Here is a 22661-nt window from a genome sequence, read left to right on the forward strand (position 1 = left end):
ATTGGAGTATGAGGGTTGACGCACCAGTCCCCAAACAGCACATGACATTCCGCTCGTCACTGGTCCATGTCACACATAAAACGTGAGCGTGTTTCTGCAAGTCTGTTTAGCTTTTTACTAGAACTGTATATAGTCTAAGTAGGTGATGGGAAATTACAGAAATCCAAAATGTTGGATAATGTTGGATAATGAACAAGCATGGTTTAACGATTGGTATCTGACAAATCAGAAGCAATGTATTCGTGAACTTCAGTTCTGGCAAATAAACTTCAGTTCCAGCAAAGGACTTTCATTTGTTCCAGCAAAGGACCTTTTATATTTGATGGGACGTGGAAGATACTTTATGGATGTTGTTCTAGATTTTCTGCCAAAACCCTTGAAGGCCTTAAGGAACCATCTGAAAAATGTGTGAAACATCTGTATTAAAAGTATGAGAAGTAGTTAGGCTTACAATTTGGTTAAAAATATTTCTTCTTGGTAAAATAAATGAAATATTATTGTTGACATTTCTGTTACTATGGGAAAGGAAACACAAGAAAAAATAATGATCACTGGTATTCCTGAGTCGCATTTTACAGATATTTTTTTAATTACAGCTTTTACAATCATTATTATTAGTATCATATTATATTCAATTATCATCACTACTCTTCATTATTCATATTAATTTAAATCATAACACAATTTGTTTTCAAAATGTACACATACAAGTAGCATATTGTAAATGTCCATCATTTGAAACGTATTTACTTTTCAACCTAAAACAAAATTACAGTCAGTCTTAACTAAGTATGAAATGAACAAACAGTTCAATACATACATACACACACACATACACACACACACACACAACATACATACATAAGCAGTTATCATAAAAAATGATAAAAATAAAATACACACATTTTACAAACTCCTTACCCAAGCTTTCACATCATTAGATGATTGATATTACTCTCACTCTAAAATGGTTTGTTTTGGCATGCATATTAACACAAACGTTAATTCTCCGTTTTTTTTTGTTTTTTTACAACATGGTTTTGTCATAATGCACTTCACTAATTGTCCATCTGTGTTACTGGAATTGTGCATCTCATTGTCTGTTATGGCTTACATAGTGCCTCCCTGTACTCCACTCCCATCCTCACCCTCCTCTGCTATCTACCACACCTCAGTTCTCAGCTTCCCAACACCTGCTTTGCTACTTCCATTTGATGAAAGACATCTCTCTCTCCACTGCTCAAGTCAAATAATCATTTACTATCCCAGGGAGATAGCATTATCTTGCTCTTAATGGACATTTCTCTTACTTTCAATGAGAAATTAAAAAATCAAGTGATTGTGTCAATATTGCCATCTCACACTCACAACTGAAGATTAACTCACAATGGGAAATGGAGTCACTTTCTACATCATCAAACAGCTTCATGCCACAACTGTGGACCAACACAGAGACAGAGAGAGAGAAAGAGAGAGTGACAGCCATTTACTCACTCTTATTATTATCATAATATTTTCAGAAAGTAATCTCTCACGGTCCTTGTGTCTTCAAGGGTTCCAATCTGAGGCCTGTTCTATCATCCATATTTTATTCATCTTCTTTTTTTCTTAAATAAAAAACAGGATCGATCCTTTTTTAGGGGTGGAGGGGGACTGTAAAAGAGAATGTGACACAACTGAGTATAGCAACAGTATAATTCACCTCTGTAAGTATTTTTGCCCTTTTTTTCCGTCTGTAAACATTGTGCTGAATGTGTCCCTGTAAACAGTGTGGGACTTCACTGTAAACATACACGCTTAGAAGGGCCTCTTACTCACCTGGTGTGCTTATCTTTTAGCAGGAATATGTTCTGACAGATGCGGCTTCACCCCGAGCACCAGTGTTGACTAAAACAGAGAGGAGATACACCAACCATTCAAACGGCAGGAATGACACCAAGCTACCAATGGAGGAACTGTGAAACCATGTGGATGAAAACAACCCCTAACAGACGCTGAACAACAAAGGAATTTGAATATGTTGGAATAAACTGTCTGTGGTCCAACGGGTATAACCAGGAGAAACTGGGTGTGGATGAAAGGAGAGACAGGACGAGGGTCCTCACCCTCGCTCTGGACCTTCCGCAGGGTGACGGAGGGGGTGGAGATGGCCGAGGCACGGAAGTTGGCGGGTAGTGTTTCCGAAGAATCCGAGGTGACTCCGCGGAGGTCCTTCTCTCTGAACATCTTTCTCCAGGAGGGGGATCTCGTGAAGGTCTTGGTGCCGTCCTGTCGGAGGAATGTGAACACATGGAAGATTAAACACAGACAGAGCATTCAAATCTTAAAGAGATCCACTGCAGGTTCCAGAAGCAAGGGAAGAGTCATTTCATTTCATTTAGTCATTTTGCAGACGCTGTTATCCAGAGCAACTTACAGTAAGTACAGGGACATACCCCCAGAGGCAAGTAGGGTGAAGTGCCTTTCCCATGAACACAATGTCGTTTTTCACGGTCAGGGAATCGAACCGCCAACCTTCTGATTAATAGCCTGATTCCCTAACCGAAAATCTTAAAAATGTCAGGTTCTCATACAGTTGTGTTGCATTCTGTACCAACTAGACAACTACAGTTTAACAGTATAAGAAGTTTTCTAATAGTCTACCTTTAATCAATCTAAGTTCTCTGCTGATATGAGATATCAGAAATTTTAATAACCTAAATAATCTCAACCAACACTAAACCTACTTCATCTGGCCTCCTTTCTGTTCCCATGGAGATGAGCGCATTGTATTCCTTCTCAAGGAGCTGCCGTGCCTGAGAGAGAGAGAGAGAGAGAAAGAGAGAGAGAGAGAGAGAGAGAGAGAGAGAGAGAGAGAGAGAGAGAGAGAGAGAGAAGAGAGAGAGAGAGAAAGATAACAAATGCTTCAAGATTATAATTAAGATTATTGAAAATGGTGCGTGATTTAAATGATCTTGATCTGAAAACTGCTGTAGGTGTCCTAATCCACAAGTGATTTGCGGGACAGTGTAGCGATGAAGTCACAGTAAAATCATGTTATATGTCCGTTTCTTCAGACTCGACAGGTAATTGAGTTAACGTCTCATCGGATTGGATGGTGAAAGCAGGAAGAGGAGTACCTGTGTGTTTGGATTGGGTATCTGGAGCAGCAGAGCTAGGTCGGTGTAGTCAAAGGTGTCGTCCAGGGCCAGAAGAGCTCCATGAACCCCACTCTCTGTCAGGTTGTCTGCAAACTCCTTCAGACCAATGGTCTGCACCCAACACATCACCCGCTCATTGGACCACACCATTACATCTGGGGGGGGGAGGACACAGGCACTGAGGTCAACAGACATATTTAAAATCAGTGTGTGTGTTTGTGTGTGTTTGTGCACACTACTATACACAAACCGAAGCCCTTAAAGAAAATACAAATAATAATAACAATTGATTGAATCCTAAAGATCTGTCAGGGCCCCACCCTGGTTCTGATGCTGGCTCTCCTCCCTCCTCCTCTCCAGCTCCTTCCTGTCGTAGTTCAAGCGCTTCAAGCACATGATGCCATAATGCAGACTGACCCTGAGAGACAGGCAGAGCAACTTGTCAAAGATACGACCGGCAAAGCCCCCCCCCCACACACACACACTGACATAGATACACTCACACACACATACGCACTCACAAGTACATCCAAACAAAATACTGTACTAATATGAAATAAAAATCCAGTAAATCGCATCAAAATACACTAGAAACACACAAAATACCCCCACGCTGTTTAAGCACATATTTCCGTTTCAACACATTCCATATGACTATGATTCTGAAGACTGTATCGTCCCAGATACCTGTGGAAGCTGTCCACCATTTTGAGCTGTCCTCTTAGCTCCTTCTTGGTGAGGTGGTCCAGCATGCGGGCGTCCACCAGGGACTCCATGAAGTAGGATCGGTACTGTGGCAAGCCCAGGCTGGGCAGCCACTCGTTACCCACCCACTCATGGTTCATGTCCCCGTAGGCCAGGATCTGGACGGAAAGATCAAAGAGAGGGATGCAGGTAGAGAGTAGTGTGTGTGTGTGTGTGTGGGGGGGGGGGGGATTGATGGGAAAACAAATGTGAAGAGGCATAAAAAAATTGAAATAAAAAACATTCTACAGCTATGAGCGAATCCTGTCCTCTGGCAGACATTCTGCCTCCACTTGAAACTAAGAATAAACTAAAAGACAGACAAATCATCTTTGCAACTGCTTGGACAGTAGAATGTTTTTCCTTTTATGGCAAAAGTTTATTCAATAGTTTTTCTTTAGTTGCTTTCCAAAGAAATGTACTTACTGTAAGTCGCTTTGGATAAGAGCGTCTGCAAAATGACTAAATGTAAATGTACTAGGAACTAAAAAACATCTTACCTGGTCCCAGCTAAATTCTTTCTGTTCCTTTTGGGTGAAGGGGAAAAGAGGAATAAGAGAGAAAGGAAGAGAGATGGAGGAATGGAAGGAGAGGGGACACGTTTTTTAGGATAAATAGGAGTCAGAAGAGGTTCAGAGGGAACGCAAAAAAGAATAGAGGGAAGGAGAGAAGGAAGGAGAGAAGCAGGAATAGTTTGTTAGTGAATGAGAATTAGTTGGAGAAATGCTACGTTTAAATAGATTTGTAGGGAACAGTTGGGGAGAGATGCAGCCATATATGCCTAATCAGGAACAAAGAAAAAAGAGGAGAGTGAATCAACGTCATTTCATTTGAGTCCAGACCGACTGGTTCATTTCAAGCAAGTTGCTCGACCTGCAATCTATAATGGAACACTGTCTCCTCAGGGAATTCTGCTCTTTATGATAATCTAAAATCCAGTTGGATTGATTTTACTGTAAACTAGTATCTCTGTGGAATCTCAGTATGATTGCCTCTGATGAATTCACATTTACTGAGGGATACAAGTTTGGTGAAAGCTGGTCATCTAAACATGAGATGTTCAAACGTATTTTTGAGAAACAACAACAGGCCATGTTTGTGACTTACTGGTTTAGTTGCGGCAGTCAAGGACTCCATCTCTGCGTGAGTCATCCAGATGTTACTGGTGGACTGTCATTGGTATGGGAGAAAATGAAATATATACAGAACCTTACTATTTGAATTTTTACATTTCATAGTACACATGCAAGTATAAAATTGTGGTTAAGTGTGTTTGTATTTGTTCCCTCGGTTTGAAGTTTTGGGTGGAAATGGGAGGGATATTCTGGGCACTCTCTCTCTTCTCTGTTGTGGATATGAGCCCAGAAAGGACTGAGTTCACTAATGTGTACTATATGTGTGCAGTAGGAGAAAGATCAGTCTGTCTGTGTCTGTCTGTGTCTGTCTGTTTCTGTCTGTGTCTGTCTGTGTCTGTCTGTCTGGGTCTGTCTGTGTCTGCCTGGGTCTGCCTGGGTCTGTCTGGGTCTGTCTGGGTCTGTCTGTGTCTGTCTGTGTCTGTCTGGGTCTGTCTGGGTCTGTCTGGGTCTGTCTGGGTCTGTCTGGGTCTGTCTTTCTGTCTGTCTGGCAGAGTGACTTCTCCCACGAACACACCCTCTGACGAGAGTGCTAGGTGTGCTCCTAGTTAAGCCTGAAACCGGTCCAGGTTTATTATCATGTCTGCATGTGCGCGCGTGCTTGAGCGAGCGTGTCCACCAGAGCTCCACTCACAGAGCGGGTGCTGGCGGGGGCGGAGGGGCTGGTGAGGGACACCATCTCCTGGATGGCCAGGCGCAGCTTGAGGCGGTGCAAGGGGTTGCTGATGCCGATCTCTCTCTGGATCTCCGTGTCCGACAGGTTGGCCATGATGGCGCCGCTCTTCACGTTGGCGCGGCAGGCCGCCACGTACCAGGCGGGCATCCCCACCCACAGCTGGGAGGAGAGAGGGGACACGTGTTGGGGGGACACGCACACGCTTGCATTTCAGAACACAAACCCATTTGTACGGTTCCAGTTCAGCGGAGGAGAGGAAAGGATTGGAGGAGATGGGAGAGTAGAGCTACCTCCAGCCAGGTGACCACGGTGGGCCCATCCCAGGAAGCGAAGGGGAGACCCTGGCGACAAGCTTCTTCAAGTAGGTCATGCCTGGGACAGAGACAGAAACAACACTTAATATCATGTCCCTAGAACAGAACTCAACTGCTGTATTCCACCTCACACTGCCCAATGTACAATGACCTTTACATGACATTACGCTCCGTATGACATAAGGCTCAGTTTAGATGACATTACGCTTCATATGACATAAGGCTCAGTTTAAATGACATTACGCTTCATATGACATAAGGCTCAGTTTAGATGACATTACGCTTCATATGACATAAGGCTCAGTTTAGATGACATTACGCTCCGTATGACATAAGGCTCAGTTTAGATGACATTACGCTCCGTATGACATAAGGCTCAGTTTAGATGACATTACGCTCCGTATGACATAAGGCTCAGTTTAGATGACATTACGCTTCATATGACATAAGGCTCAGTTTAAATGACATTACGCTTCATATGACATAAGGCTCAGTCTCGTTTGTTCTTAATATGTCTATTCTAGTCTATTCTCTGGTTGCCAGGAGACAGAGCAAAGCTGAAGGGTTTTGAAAAAGAGTTCTGACTTTTTCTTGCTGCGTCGATCCTTCTCCACGGTTCCTGTCCCCATCTTGGTCAGGCCCAGGGGGTCAGCAGAGCCCAGGTCATCAGATGGCGTAGAGGCTGAGGGCGGAGGTCAAAGGTCAAGAATGATACCTGGTCTCTGACATCCTACAGTACCGCTCCACATGACGTGTGTGAGTATGACGTCTTTTGGACATCCTTCCCAATCGCTCAAAGATCGTTCAAATACAACCATACACTTCAAAATACATACAGGAATATTATACCACAATGAGTGGTTAAGTACAACTGACAAACGGTTGCCGGCTGAGCTAATGGACTCTTGGTTTCCATTTTCCTCTCCTCTACTGAGTTTTTTGGGGAGTTTTTCCTTGTCTTCCTTGAGGGTTTAGGTTGGTTGAGGGGCAGTTCTATGGGTGTATGTGAAGCCCTCAGTGACATTGCTTGTAAAAAGGGCTATATGAATACATTTTGATTTGATTTACCCAGAGAGGCAGACTCCCGGCCAGGCCCTCCCATCCTGCCCTTCTCCTTCTTCCCAAACAGCCGACCAATGGAGGACTTGATACTCTTTTTCTTGCTGGCTTTGTGGAGAGAATCCTGACTACTGGTGGTGACACCATCAGCAGAAAGACTAGTATGAACAATCAACAACCAAACAGAGATAGCCAAACATCACTACAGCGCATCAAGGGACACGGTTTGGTCTACTGATTACTCACGGCCTGAAATCATTATCTCGACTTTATAATAACTTCTAACAAAATAATGACATAAATGTTTTTCATACCTGAACTATTTTTGTGTATTTTAATGAAGTCAGACCCATTTCGAAGGACGTTTGGTCATTGTTTTAATAATTAAAGTGTACCTGCGGAATTCGCGGTGATCATCCAGCCCTGCTCCTGGGTGTGTGTGAGTCATTCTGTCCAATCGCAGAGCGCGAGGGACTGGGGGAGGGGTGGAATCAATCAGAGCCAATGCCCTGCAGTCATCTCCCTCTTTGCTATTCTGTAACACCAATAAATATCCAGTTTAGCGCAGCAGAAACCTCTTTTTCTTGCTTTGTTGCTTTGTCTCTAATCACAAAAACAATCAATTGTGAAGGACTTCTTAGGATTTGACGCACTTCGGTGACAGTGGCACACAGCTCCTCCAGACACCAACACAAACCAAACACTCACTTTTTTTTTGTGTCATTTTAGCATTTATCCAGAGCGACTTACAGTAAGTACAGGGACATTCCACCAAGGCAGATTCCCTAACCGCTAAGCCACCTGACTCCCTATGCCATCCCATCCTTAACCCACATACAGTATACTATCCACACACAGACAAGCACTACAGGAGAAGCATTCAGCTGTGTGGAGGTACCTGTCTGTCTGTTTCTCGAGCAGGGGAATGCGGCAGTCTGGGGGTGGAGTGTCCAGAGCTGGGGGGTGAGGGGGAGGCCAGGGTGGAGGAGGTGATGGAGGGGGTCATGTAGCCCCTCCCCAAGCTGTCTCGCCCCCCGCCCAGCGACGACGGTGGAAGAGGTGGGGCGTCCAGGGCCACGCTGCTGACCCGGCTCTCAATCTCCTCCGCCCTCAGCTCTGTGCTCTCCTTCTCCTCCTGTATCAGCCTGGGAGAGGAGAGGAGAGGGAGGAGAGCAGAGGGGAGGAGAGGGAGGAGAGGAGAGGGAGGAGAGAAGATAAGGAGAGGAGAGGAGAGGGAGGAGAGAAGAGAAGAGAAGAGAAGAGAAGAAAGGAGAGGAGAGAAGAGAAGAGAAGAGGGAGGAGAGGAGAGGAGAGGAGAGAAGAGAAGAGGAGAGAGGAGAGAAGAGGAGAGGGAGGAGAGAAGATAAGGAGAGGAGAGAAGAGGAGAGAAGGAGAGAAGAGGAGATGAGAGGGAGGAGGGAAGAGGCAGGAGAGGAGAGGAGAGAAGAGAAGGAGAAGAGGAGAGAAGAGGGGAGGAGAGGGAGGAGAGGAGAGAAGATCAGAGGGGAGGAGACGGAGGAGAGGAGAGGAGAGGGAATAGGGGAAGAGACAGGAAAGGAAAAGAGAGGAAGTCAGGTTAGATAATTAAAATACAGACAGAAAGGAACTGAATCATCCATTGCAAACATGATGAACGATAATGACTCTATATACATGATATCTGAGTAATACACCTCCCCTCAAATGATTCTGAACAGTGAATTCAGTGGAATATCTAGGCAACAAGTTGGTCCTGTTCCATCTCATATCCGCTTCGTCACCCTGAGGAGAAGACCTGGCCACATACTTGATCTCCTTGTTGATGGCTTCCAGCTGCTCCTGCAGCATGATGGCCAGGGTCTGGACGTCCGTCTGACCGCTGGGCGACAGCAGCTCCGAGCCAAACAAGGTCTCCCGGTCTTCCTCCTCGTCTGAGCAGCCCCCCTCCACGCCTCCCTCAAACCCAGGACCCATCATGGTGCCACTGTCCCACTCCCCGTACTGCGGCAAAAGGAGGGGGGAAGAGGGGAGGGGGGTACCATGTAACGAAGAGAGAGAAAAAGAAAAGGGAGAGAGTTGAAGACAGAAAGACATCTACTTCTCTGAGAAACAACAACAACGAAGAAAGCTCTTTGGAAAGTGTTTCTGTCCTTGTTAATACAAGGTTATTACAAGATGTTAAGACCTCTTTTCAAAACCGCCGGCAACAGCTGCAGGAGGCTGATAGGTGCCGGCTGATGAGGTCACACGCTCACCTTGTTGCTGTCATCCCTGGGGGGAGCCCATCGTCCGCGGTGGGCCCGGCGGACCACCACCCCGCCGGAGGAGTTGCCATATCCGGCCGGGAGCGAGCCCCCTCCCTGGGGGTAGCGCAGCTCCGAGGCACTCCCTGGAAGAGATCTTCGAAAAAGGGTGGATGGCAGTGAGCTGACGCTGCCCGCCCTACAGTTTGTGAGATTCAAAACGGAAGCGCTTTGTCAAATCACATTTGTCCTGCTTACAGACAATGGAAATGCCACCCTCCCCCCTATTTCCTGAATCATTGGTGTGAGATTAAGAAAAATACGGAACGATTCAGTTATGACGCGTCACTCGTAATCTTTTCTCTTTCGGAAAACAAAGCACAAAAATACATGCATAACAATAAAAACATTTACATAATCTAAGAACATTTATCACTGTGGCCATAAGGGCAACAACTGTTGCTTTGATGTCAATAGTTACTTTACTCTCAAACGACTACATAAACAAATAAACAGAGAGATAAAGTACTATGTTGGCGTGAAAACAGAGAGGGCACAGTTAGCATCCTCGGGCAGGGGCACACAGCATTACTTTCCCCTTGGGAATAACACAAATGTGTATTTATTTGGATAGTTGTATAGAATATATGTATATAAATACCCTTGCAGCTCCATGTTGGCTAACCTGGAGTAGCAGGAGCCTGGCCGGCCCCTCAGCTGGTCCAGCTCCAGCTGAATCCTCTCCAGCTCTGCTATGAGTTGGTCCTGGGGGGCACAGGGGCGGACACAGGGGCGAACACAGGGGAGGACACAGGGGCGAACACAGGGGCGAACACAGGGGCGAACACAGGGGAGGACACAGGGGCGAACACAGGGGCGAACACAGGGGCGAACACAGGGGCGAACACAGGGGCGAACACAGGGGCGGACACAGGGGCGAACACAGGGGCGAACACAGGGGCGAACACAGGGGCGGACACAGGGGCGGACACAGGGGCGGACACAGGGGCGGACACAGGGGAGGACACAGGGGTGGACACAGGGGTGGACACAGGGGCGGACACAGGGGTGGACACAGGGGAGGACACAGGGGCGGACACAGGGGAGGACATGTCTGGATGTTATATTCAAGCAAAGCAGCCTCCACATGATTACATCAGACATGCTGAGTTATTTCCCCCACACTTTATTTCTAAATCAAGCATGAGATCATGATAATAAGTGAATAACTGAAATCCACTATTGCGTTTTGTGTGTTTTGTTTTGTCTGCTGATGTATTATATTTGGCCTTCCCAACTTTCAGACATGGATCAGTGCTTTTACATCAGTGACACTTCAGTGCATAGGAGCATGTTTTGGTCTTGCTTGTGACACACAATAAGTTTCAGTGGGACGTGCTCTAATATTACTATGAACAAGGAGCCAATCTCAAATCCTTGTGTTTATCTACAAATATGAAAAACAAAGATGTATTTGCTTATAAGTAGTAGAGTAGACATTTTATTAATTTAGTGTTTATCCAAAGCGAAACCGTAGAGTGTGTACACCACGATGCTGGCATAAGAAGGCCATACGATCACGATGCTGCTAATACTGAATATTGCTATTGTTACTGTTACGTGTATTGATTATGCTAAGGTTTACACAGGGGTTATTTATGGGAAGTTTATTGGAGGGATATTGCACTTTTTATGTCAAACTATGCAGTGTTTTGAATGCTCTAAACAGAATTTTGTTGTTTTCTATGACAATAACAAATAAATACATTGAACATTGAACATACGACAGGTGTTTCTTTACCTTGTTCGCAAGAAGATCATCTTGAATTTTCTTCATGTTAGATAACTCCTCTGACAGGGAGTTCTAGAGGGCGATGAAACAACGAGCTGTTCACACAATGCAATCACTTCATAAGTACTAACTAATTACTGTTTGCATCACTACCTGTCTTATATGGCAGTCAGCTTCATCTTTCCTACCTTCTCCTCCAGAGCAGCCATTCTCTCTTTCAGGTGGAGCTGCAGCCTCTCATTTGACTCAGACAGCAGCTTATCCACCGTGTCTGAAAGGCGTTTGTTGTGTTCGTCATTCATTTTCTCTCTCTGTCTTGCCTATAAAGAAGAAAGGAAGAATCAGGGTAAAGGTTTACGAGTAAATTGACAAAACATAGAGAAGATTGGTTTTATATTGTCTAAAATGGCAGGCGCTGAAGATGGCTCCATTACTCTCTGTAGCTCCTGGTTTTTCTCCTCCAGTTGTGCCTCCATTTGCCTCAAACGCTCCTCAAAGTTTCCATGGCGTTCCTCAGCCTACATAAGCAGGGGGGAGAGAGATGAAGAAAAGGGGAGTAGGGTAGGGAGACGGAGAAGAGAGAAAGGGGAGAGAGACAGGAGGGAAAAGAGAGATGAATAAGTTCAAAGGAAACAGAGAAGAAAGAGTGAGAGTAGGTGAGAGAGTCAAAGAGAGAGAGAGAGAGAGAGAGAGAGAGAGAGAGAGAGAGAGAGAGAGAGAGAGAGAGAGAGAGAGAGAGAGAGAGAGAGAGAGAGAGAGAGAGAAAAGATGATTAGACAGAGATGGACGGAGGGGGGGGGGGGGAGTCTGTTAGTTACTGAGCTGGACGACTCAGTTGAGATGTGTGATCTCCATAGTGGTGTCCCAGGTCGCCACGGTGACCTCAGTGGCAGTTTACCTTGTTGAGTGCAGCCACTCTCTGTGCCAGCTGGGCCTCCACCTCCGGCAGGGTCTCTGCCCTCTGCAGGGTCTGCTGCAGCTTCTGTTTAGCATCGTCCAGGCGCTCCTGGAGCTGACGGTTCTTCTCTTCGCTCTGCACACACATACACACACACGCACACATATGTATTTTAAAAGAAGAACCCTTGTCTGAGAGCTCTTGTGTCTCCTGGTAACAATGCCGATGGCACTAACACAGCTGTCAGTTGCTGCCATCATTGGTAACCCTGCTAATAGTGCTAATACTTCAAATGCTGATAAAATTACTAATGCTACAAACACTAGTAATGCTCTTAGTGCTAATACCGCAAACAAAGCTAATATAAGGCTACTGAGACTGTGTCTCACAGAAGTTTGGATTTGCAGGTTAATCTGGTTTTGGATGAACATCTTTTTTGTTTTTGTAATCAATCAAAGTCATGTAACATGGGAGATAATCATTATGTTCATGGGCCAACGACTCACCTGTCTGTGTAGTGACTCCTTGCTAGCGAGCTCATTCTCCAGCTTGTCTTTGATATCGTGCAAAGACGTGGCTTCTCTCTGAGCACTGAGGTACCTGTTTCCAACATGGACAAAACGTTTTGGTCATTTCGGGGACACATATTAAACCCAATACAATATATTGCCTCTGCTGGCTTTTAGAGATAGCACTAAACTAACAACACATTTCTAAATCCTAATGTACACACTAATTGAAATGATTGCTTAATCTAGGCCTAGGTAGGGACAGTCTTCCAGACATAGATTAGTCTTAATCGAAGACTAAGAGCATCAGAAGATACTCTCTATTAGTCATTAAATTACATCCAACCCCTAGTACAAAAACTGTCAGGCCCTCAGACTAGGGCAATACAGAAAGGAAACCTGGGAAACAGGAAGTGTTTTCACACCTGTGTGGCACCTTTGCATATAACAAGCGTAGCCACATACAGGGGTTTAGCATGAGAGTTGGCGGGGTAGTGGCATGTGAGAAATCCTCCTAGCATGTGTTAAGACCACAGTCGAGCCTGATGAGCACCCAAATATTTACCTGCGTTCTAGTGTGGTGATCCTCTCCTCCATGTCCTCTCGTTGACACAAGGCCTTCAATCACAGAAGACATTTTGTGGTGAATGATGGTGAGGCCTTGATCCTTTGCTCATTATAGTAAAACAATTATATATATTGTACATATACAGTATGTCATCATTTTTTGAATTTTTTTTTTTTTTTTACTCAAAATTACACAGGACACATGTTTATTTTGGGTCGAAGGCTAGGCATGCCTATTATGTAAAACCCTAACCCTAAAAACAGGGTTATCTGTGATCCTAATCCTAACCGTGCTACCAAACCTCACCCTCTTTCCGTTTTAGGATGACATTTGGGGCTAGCTGTAACTCTAACCACAAAGATCCTAACCCTGTGTGTGTATAGTAGAGTTTGTGTAGCAGGGGGGGTCAAGATGAGCCCATTGGAAGGCCTTGCCCAGGAACAGACTGGCACAACAGACCTCCTTCACGTCCCTCTGGAGCTTCTGATTGGCTTCCTCCGACTTCGTCACCTCCCTCCTAGCGGCTGCAAGCTGTTCCTCTATTTCCCCCACCTGACGTGAAACACAGACGACATCGCAACACAACGGTTTAGAATGATGACCGTTTAGGTTCGGACCACATTTTGGCAACTGGTGTGATAGTTTGTTGTGTTCAAATTAAAATGGGGTAATTGACTTTACATTAAACATCCTTGTGCTACTGTTTATGGAGGCCTGCGTTTGACTCAGCAGCTGCAATACTCTAACTGTCCACAAGAGGGACGAGGGGAAATGAGTTCCACCAGTCTCTCAGCCCCTGCCCATAGAAGTACTGTTCTCGTCCATAGGGTGCGGGCTTGTCACACGGAACGCTGGTTGCTTCTTGTATGGTGGATTATGTGTGAAACTGGGGCAGCTGACCTGTGTTACTTTGGGAACTTCTCCATTTCTGCCTTTTTCTGTCTGACTCTGAGTGTCTCATGACTGTGTTCTGTCTCTCCTCTTCTCCGTTTCCCCCCAGCTCTCGATTCAGTTATTCATCTAAATCTACTCTCTCTCTCTCTCTCTCTCTCTCTCTATGTCTCTCTCTCACTCACTTGCTCTCTCTCTCTCTCTCTCTCTCTCTCTCTTTCCCTCCCTCCCTCCCTCCCTCTCTCTCTCTCTCTCTCTCTCTCTCTCTCTCTCTCTCTCTCTCTCACTTGCTCTCTCTCTTTCTCTCTCTGTCTCCCTCTGTCTCTCTCTCACTTGCTCTCTCTCTTTCTCTCTCTGTCTCCCTCTCTCTATCTCTCACTCACCTGTCGACACATGAGGGCCAGTCTCTCTTTCAGCTGAGAGAGCTCTGCTCTCTGTCGCTCGATCTCTCCTTCTCTCTGCCTGTCGATCTCTCCCTCATCCAGGCCGGAGGAGGGGCCATTGGGTAGACGCTAATGTGATGAGGGGGATGAAGGGTAGAAGAAATGGGAGCAATGGAGAAAGAAACATAAGTCAAAACCAGAATGAGAAGACAGGTGGGTGTGAACATAAAACACAATGAAATGTCCTTTATAGAGCACGTTTAGACACCATGATACCCATATAAGTACGCTAGTGACTTTGGGACTCTAACACACACAACACTGGAACCGGCATGCATAAAACCCTCCCTTACATCTTTCCCGCTGTCCAACCCTTGCTGTCGTCTTTTAATTTGGTCTCTTAAAGAGATTACCTGTGAGAAACACACATGGAAACAACTGAATGAAGCCTGGTCCTCGGCTAGATACATGAAGCAGAGGCATGTCTACTGTGGACAGCGATGGTGGTGGGTGACTGTTTGGCTTGTACCTCTTGTGAAGACGATGCCAGCTGATCCTCTAACATGGACACCCTCTCCAAGGCCACGCGAAGCCTTTCCCGGACCTGAAGACACAGAGCAAGCGTTACCCTCTCTGGACGTTAGCTCGTTCGCTACACCGGTTAGAGCACAGTTGTGAAAGAGCCAAAATGGCTGCCGCCAGCCAGTTGCCCACCTTCTCGTCCAGAGCCTTGTGGTGCTCAAACAGAGACTTGAGGGCCTTGAGGACCTCCACCTCGCTGGACACCCCTGCAGGAGACTGGGTCTGTCGCTTCACCACCGTCATCCTCAGGCTACGCTCGTGTCGAGACACTAGGCACTCCAGGTGCTCCAGCAACAACTGTGGAAGAGAGACAGAAAGGTTGAAAGAGAGACAGAAAGGTTGAAAGAGAGACAGAAAGGTTGAAAGAGAGACAGAAAGGTTGAAAGAGAGACAGAAAGGTTGAAAGAGAGACAGAAAGGTTGAAAGAGAGACAGAAAGGTTGAAAGAGAGACAGAAAGGTTGAAAGAGAGACAGAAAGGTTGAAAGAGAGACAGAAAGGTTGAAAGAGAGACAGAAAGGTTGAAAGAGAGACAGAAAGGTTGAAAGAGAGACAGAAAGGTTGAAAGAGAGACAGAAAGGTTGAAAGAGAGACAGAAAGGTTGAAAGAGAGACAGAAAGGTTGAAAGAGAGACAGAAAGGTTGAAAGAGAGACAGAAAGGTTGAAAGAGAGACAGAAAGGTTGAAAGAGAGACAGAAAGGTTGAAAGAGAGACAGAAAGGTTGAAAGAGAGACAGAAAGGTTGAAAGAGAGACAGAAAGGTTGAAAGAGAGACAGAAAGGTTGAAAGAGAGACAGAAAGGTTGAAAGAGAGACAGAAAGGTTGAAAGAGAGACAGAAAGGTTGAAAGAGAGACAGAAGGAGAGAGGGAGCGAGACGGAGAGAGAGTGTAAGGTTGAAAGAGAGACGGAAATAGAGAGGTGAAGTGAGGATGAGAAATGAAGAAAAAGGAGATTGGAAGAATGGAAGTAGGGGAAATAGAGGATGAAACAGAAAGTGATGAATTGCAGGTGGAAGAGAGAAAAGAGGAAAGGGGGGAGGGCAGATGCAGGGCGATTCATAGGCAGAAGAAATAGGGGGAAGGAGCAGAGAAAGAATGAGATGAATAGAGAGGCATGCAGATAAGATGCAAAGGGGTAGGGGATATAGTGGAGGAGTAAAGTAGGGTCAGGAAGAGAAGAATGTTTTAGACAAAGTGAGGAAAGGAGAAATATGGAGGGAACAGGAAGTTTTCCCACGTCATCGTGAGAAAGAAAAAAAAAAAAAACATGGCCGATCGACGTCTTACACGCGTGTTGTTCCTCTCCGCCTTAAGCTCAGCGATCTCCTCCTCCCTCTCTAGGAGCTGCTCCCGGCAAACATTCAGCTCCTTAGTCAGCACGGCAAACTCCTGTAGAACACAGCAGACGTGTTCAGCAGCATTATGAACAACCTGTTCTGATGTGCCCCAACGTGTCTTCAAAGGGACTTGGCCGCGTGCTCGGAGAACCGAGGCAGGCTCTGTCTGGGCCGGGGACCTCGTCTCATCCCAGCACACAGTCCCGCTCAGAAGCGTGACCAAACACACACTCGCTCAGATACAGAGAAGACACCTCACTTATACAAAAAACACTGCTCTGTCTCAGATACAGAGAACACACCTCACTTATACAAAAAACACTGCTCTGTCTCAGATACAGAGAACACACCTCACTTGTACAAAAAAACACACAGAAAAGGCAACTCGCAGACAAAACACAGACTGGCACACACAGCAAATGTCCCCTCGCGATGCTGTAAATGTGTATGGGAGACTAGGGGAACGTAAACATGCGTCGTCAACCAGGCTGTGGACCCACACAGTCTACTCAGTCATTCTCAAGCTCAGCCTCCTCTGTGAACTGGCAGGCATGGATTACATCACTCTGTTACACAATGATACTGCACTGGAATGCACAAGAGAGGCAAGAAAAGCAGCACCAATATGTCATTTACAACCCTTTAGGGAGTACACCCCCCAACCTCCAAACTGCTCTTCAGGGCTTTTTGAAAATCCCCTCCAGGTTTAATACGGTAAACACCCCACTGCTACAGAACCCAGACAGTGCACGTTCAGTCGTTTCCCATGCCTCCTACAGAGAAAACATCATAGGGTTTTTGTAGGGCCATGTGTGGCACCTTCTCGGGCTTAAAAAGACTACAACTACCACATCTGACACCGTTCAGGCCAGACACCATAAGCAGGTATCCTAAACAAATGATGCTCGACAGAGAGAGGTGGGAGCAGAGATGGGAGAGGGAGAGAGGAGGCAGGAGGACGGTGGAGGGATATCCAGATGGTGACACAGTGGGTACACTGGCTCCGAGCCTTCTGGGATTGTTTCTTGTTTGGATAGGGGTCAGCTCAGTTGGCGTCTCATGTTTTCTTATCATGAAGTTTTTTTAATTTCATCTCCCACACGATCGCCATGGCCATCGGGCGGCGTTCAGTCGACTGCAATCGTGAAAGGCTTCCTCCGCACTCTACTGTAGCATGCAACCATATGGGCTTTAACATGGATATGTGTGACAGGTTGGTATAAGTACCAATTCCATAATTAGACTGTAATATTCCACTGCGGTTCAGTAAACAAATACATGCATGACATGACTCTATGTAAGGGTGAATTACGTTCATTAACAGTTACGTTGCACAATTTAAAAGAGACACAGTATACTATGTCACTCTCAAGCATTTAGGTCGTTATAGAAACACTACAGCTAACTGAAACAACTAATTTATTCCCTTCCTACTAGGAGTTGGACAAAAAGCACAAAGAAAATGCTGAGCTGTGAAGCCGAAAAACTAAAGGATACACAAGCACAATTCCTCCCATCTCATCTGTAAGCACAATATGAATGCAGATACAGGATTCTGTAGACGCAGTGTTGACGTCCCATCTATACTAGTCACTGTGCTGTAAAGGTTGCTATAAATGTGTCAGTACTGTACTTTTCCTGACCCTTAGCTTAGTCACTCTCGCTGTCTCTCTCTTTATTTCTCTCAGTCTCTCTCTATATGCATGCATACATACTGCATAAGCACACATAAACACACTCACACTCTCACACACACACACTCTCACACACACTGGGGGCCGTCTGGGGGTCATACCTGTGGCAGGGCGATGGAGAGCTGTCTCGAGAGGGAGTCCTTCTCGTGGCCTAGCTCGCGGAGCCGAAGCTGAGCCGTGCCCAGGCAGTCCTGGGTCTCCCTCAGGCTCTCCAGCAGACGCTCCCTCTCCGTCAGCATGTTCACCATCAGGGACTCCAGGTTCCCCGTGCTGCCCCCCTCGTCCCCTCCGCTCCTGGGCTCCCTGCCGCCGTAGCCCCCTCCTCCCATGGCACCCCCGGGCCCTCCGACCCCGGCCGGAGAGGATGGGCCCCCACCCGTGCCACCACGCCCGTCCTCCGAAATGGTGGGCATCACCTCGCACATCATCATGAGATCGGAGTGTGTGTAACGAGAGTCCAAGAGAAAGCTGAATATCAGGATGTGTGTGTGTGTGTGTGTGTAATAGGTTTGTCTGTGTGTCCTGAGTTTTTCTTCAGTTCAGGTGTGTTGGTGTTTGTGTGTGTGTATAACTACCTTTTGATAATATGTCTCTCACCTCTGGTGCTTTGTGTACGCCTGTCTCATTTCTGACAGAAATGACGATGTATCAAATATAAATCTTTGTATTTTTTGCTTTTAAATACAGCATTCCTTATTGTTCCTTATTTCATATGATCTAACTTGTCTTCTTAAAACCAACAAACAGCCCACTAAAAACTAATAGTGCACTATGTCTTCCTGCACTTTCTTACTGTGCATCAACCTGGATGACTAACAGGAAGTAAATATGCGCTTTTCTGTCCAAAGAGGAAGATGCAACTATTTATCTGGGGCCAACTGGCCTGTGGTTGTCTGGGATTGGTTGAGGGTGAGGAAGGGGAGGGGCCCGAGGGAAGGGAGAGGAGGCAGGCCTCCTATCTGGGTCCACTGGTCGGGTCGTCACAGCACCGGGAGCGCTGACTGAAAGAGAGACGAAGCGATGTTAGATCCACTCCAGTAGACACTACTGTACATACAGTTGGAGAGAGGGAGGAGCAAGCCAGCGCTAGCAAACGCTAGGAAACAAAAGCCCAGGACAGGGGAATACCGTCAGTGTTGAAGAGAAGGAGCAGGACCCACGTGACTGACATAGCACTATCTCACACAGAAGAAAGGAATAGCATGTAAATCGTTGGGCAAAACGGTAGCACTGTCACATAGTAATGATACCAAACAACACTGTGACACATTTACAACCATAGTCGTGTGTGAATGTCTTTTGTACAAATCTCTTATAACTGTAATAAGGTTTCAAATATATCAAACTGGTCAGATGTCTTGATGTCCATTATACCTTTACTATAGATTTTATATTACTTATTATTGTCTGGTATTATCAAGGTATTGAAATGGAGTAGAGCATTTTCTCTTTAGCTGAAGGGTCCAAAAGGTCACCCAATTGTCCTGCATCTATTAACCAAGAACACAACCTTTCCACTGTCTCCATCCAGGACAAATGTGTTGCCAATCTACCCCATCCTCTTCTGTAGCACCTGTCCAGTACAAACCCTAAACACAGGCATCTGGGTTCAATCCCCACACTTGTTAGTTATATGCCATTTTGTGGAAAGGCGAGGATTGGGAAGTGGTAACAGGAGCAGATAGTGAAATGAGAAACACAAAGCACATACATTGCACATGCAGGGATGAGGTAGGCACCGCGACATCAGTCAGTTTTAACTAGAATCATCCCATTTAGCCGCACCTTTGAGGTAGTAAAACGCCAGACTGGTCCTCTGTCACACATCAGTGCCGGCAGCAAACACACTGATGAAAACCCAGCCTGTCAATGTGAATGCAAAACTACACCATGGATACACAGAAGCTGCTCAGCATAGCAAAAATATGACATCCTTTTACTGTGGAACCCAGGCCCAACCCTAACTATACGGACTAGGGTCCGGACCAAATCCCATCCTTCAGATAGGACCCAGTCCCTCTCTTTAAACACAAAATAGTGGCAAATCCTAACCCTATACCCAACGTTGCAACTGCCTCTCTCCAAAGCTGATATTGTACATGCAAGCCTACAGTGCAGTGAGTTATTACAACACATGGCCCTTGCAGGAATCAAACCAGAATCCTTAGCAATGGACTTGATGTGCTTGTGCCTGGCTGTACAATGAAATACTGACCGTTATCATCTGACTAGTCCTGTCAGGTGGAGATGACTATGTCTAGTCCGACAGACAAACCTGGAGCGACATGAGGGGTTAAACCAATAAAGACCCTCTATTTGTAGGCCTACGTCAGTGGAGGGCTGAATGAAAAACCTATACATTAACCCTATACGTTATTACGTTACATAAAAAGAGCATACAAAACGAGGCTCTTTTCATGCTTATCTTTCAGGCTGCATTTAAGCGGTATAGCCTATTTGATAAGGCATTGCATTGATTAGCCTAGCCTACAACAGCATTTTGACAACAGTGATATACTAGACACTGGAAAATACTATTAAGATGATTATTGTCTGTAACTACCACAACTATCATCCTCGTGATCTGAACCCACATCCGTTAGCCCTCTTATTGCTGTCATAGTTATTACCTGCCCATACAGCAAGCTAGCCTAGCTCCTGGTTGACAACAACAATTAGGACAGGGTCCTCAATGTGCAAAAAACGAAAATAGCGTCGACAATGTATTAATTCAGAAACAAAACCGCCGAGAGAAAGGAAGAAACAGAGAGAGAGGCGAAGCTGCAAACATAGCCGTTCACCAGACATTGGGGCGGGGAGTGTGGCTGCGGGCTCTCTACTGTCGAGTATGAAAGAAATTGGGGTTCGAGCGGGTTCAGCGTTAATTTCTCTAATACGTTACCAACAAAACAGCAATATGCCATTAGGTAGGCTATAATATGTGTAATTAGGCTATAATATGTGTAATGACTGAATGAATTAATGAGTGAATGAGGTTTGAAGCTAACATTAAATATTGTCTTTGCACACCACAAAACCATGTCTCAAAGCACCGAAAGCGTCATTAGAATCAATATCTGATTGTCTGCAGCTGGGTAGACAGAATGCAGGAAACGAAACACGCATCATTAGTATGTCCATAAGATCTAGGCTACTATTCAAATGAAAAGATAAGCTACCTCCAGGCCTGAATCCATGGAGGAAAAAAAACACTCGATAAAACACACATACACACACACACACACATACCCACACTTCAGCCATTCAGCCCTCCGCTACATTCTTATTAACAGTGCAAATATACCGCGCGCTGATGTGTTGCGGTGGTCTCTCCATCTTTTCAAAAAAAAATCACTGACACGTTCAAGAAAGCATCTGAGAGGGAAGTTAATTCGAACGTTAACTCATATCATGGCTTAGCCAATAATCTGTTAGGCTATGGAGAAACGCACATTAGAAAGCTATGATCCAATAATGCACACGTTTTCTATATGTGGGCCTGCATCAGCCTACCAGTATGTGAAATAGAACTGCAAATGAGGAATGTGTTAAACTCAATGGCCCAGAAGACGCGATATGCAGAACGAGACACATGACAGTTGATTAGGATGAGAAAAAAGAAAAAAAAGAAAATCTTAACAGGCGATAGCCGTGCGGTCTCAATAATCTAGGCTGTGCGTATGTACATGTTAATGTTTCAGAACCCCCCCCCCCCCCCCATCTATCTCTATCTCTCTCTGTCTCTCTCTCTCTCTAGGTATCACCTCACCTAACTGTATGCAAACGGGAACCAGCGCGCGCGCCCTAAATAAATCGTGGTATGTGTTGCTAACGCACCTGTCAATACATTGACATACCGAGCGTTGCATCCTTTATGTTATTTCATTACATCCCTGCAAACCACTGTATCACCTCTATCCTTGATAACACTACATACGTTACAAATACACGGTTATGCACTAACTAACAACATTTACGCACGCATTTGCACGGTACCATTAAGACATGAATGTTTCCTCGTTTCATGCCGTAAAAATTGGGTTGCAAGGGGCGGTGGAAGTCCCATCCTTACCATAGTCATCGCGCGGAGCCCATATTGTCCTAATCTACCGTTAGATATTTCTTGGGTCCATCTCCGCGTATTTCGCTTCGGTGCCCCAGTGCTTTATAAAAACCCGGATATATGTTTCCCCCCTGTCTCTTTCCTTTCCACATGTAAACGGCATAAGGGAGCGGGGAGCGACGCTACACCACCTCACCATAACCCCCCCCCCCTCAGCCGGATTGGAAGGTAATGGGTCTTAAAGAAACATTCTCTCAGCATTCTCCGCATCTCTCTGTGATTTACGCACACACACACAACCATACACACACAAACGCACACTTAAACAACCACACACGCACACACACACACACACACACACACAAGCCAATCAAAGACCTGATTAATTATACAGTAAATGAGATAAATACAGGTGCACACTTATGGACATAGGTTTTACTATAACCACCAACATATGTAACCCCATCAAGTAATATTTTTATTTACAACCATAAACATGATTGTGTCTGTTTAATTAGTGTCTCCAATATGCTCATGTCATATCATGTATTTGCATGTGGTATGTAACAATTAATATTTCATCCTTGGGTTTCTTGGGTGGTAACACATTGGATAAAACTGTAAATTCTGGCACAAACCTATTGATGTTAACCCAGTTA

General features: G+C 45.5%; 1 protein-coding gene across 7 annotated transcripts; it reads right to left on the bottom strand.

The window, feature by feature from the left end:
- Positions 1-572: 572 nt before the first annotated feature.
- LOC134031270 (liprin-alpha-3-like) lies at positions 573-22224 on the bottom strand. 7 transcript variants are annotated; one of them, XM_062474837.1, is made up of 32 exons: positions 22012-22224; positions 18041-18940; positions 16196-16297; positions 15044-15208; positions 14859-14933; positions 14683-14742; positions 14330-14458; positions 13515-13607; positions 13053-13105; positions 12485-12578; positions 11979-12113; positions 11515-11598; positions 11269-11400; positions 11090-11152; positions 9950-10053; positions 9301-9487; positions 8853-9046; positions 7965-8211; positions 7462-7601; positions 7076-7194; positions 6593-6689; positions 5984-6065; positions 5652-5852; positions 4992-5054; positions 4385-4411; positions 3828-4003; positions 3461-3558; positions 3120-3295; positions 2727-2795; positions 2106-2268; positions 1819-1887; positions 573-1653 (listed from the first exon to the last, which is right to left on the bottom strand). In XM_062474837.1, exons 2-31 carry the CDS (start codon positions 18368-18370, stop codon positions 1835-1837), a joined length of 3711 nt encoding a protein of 1236 aa, XP_062330821.1. In that variant the 5' UTR covers positions 18371-18940; positions 22012-22224; the 3' UTR covers positions 573-1653; positions 1819-1834. The 7 variants fall into 7 exon arrangements, with proteins under 7 accessions (XP_062330821.1, XP_062330819.1, XP_062330824.1 ...); XM_062474835.1 differs by having other exon boundaries at positions 7076-7224; XM_062474840.1 differs by having other exon boundaries at positions 7076-7224; positions 9301-9445; positions 9974-10053; positions 22012-22223.
- Between the last annotated feature and the right edge of the window lie 437 nt (positions 22225-22661).

This window comes from Osmerus eperlanus, chromosome 12, assembly GCF_963692335.1.
Source record: "Osmerus eperlanus chromosome 12, fOsmEpe2.1, whole genome shotgun sequence".
Classification (NCBI taxonomy): Eukaryota; Metazoa; Chordata; class Actinopteri; order Osmeriformes; family Osmeridae; genus Osmerus; species Osmerus eperlanus.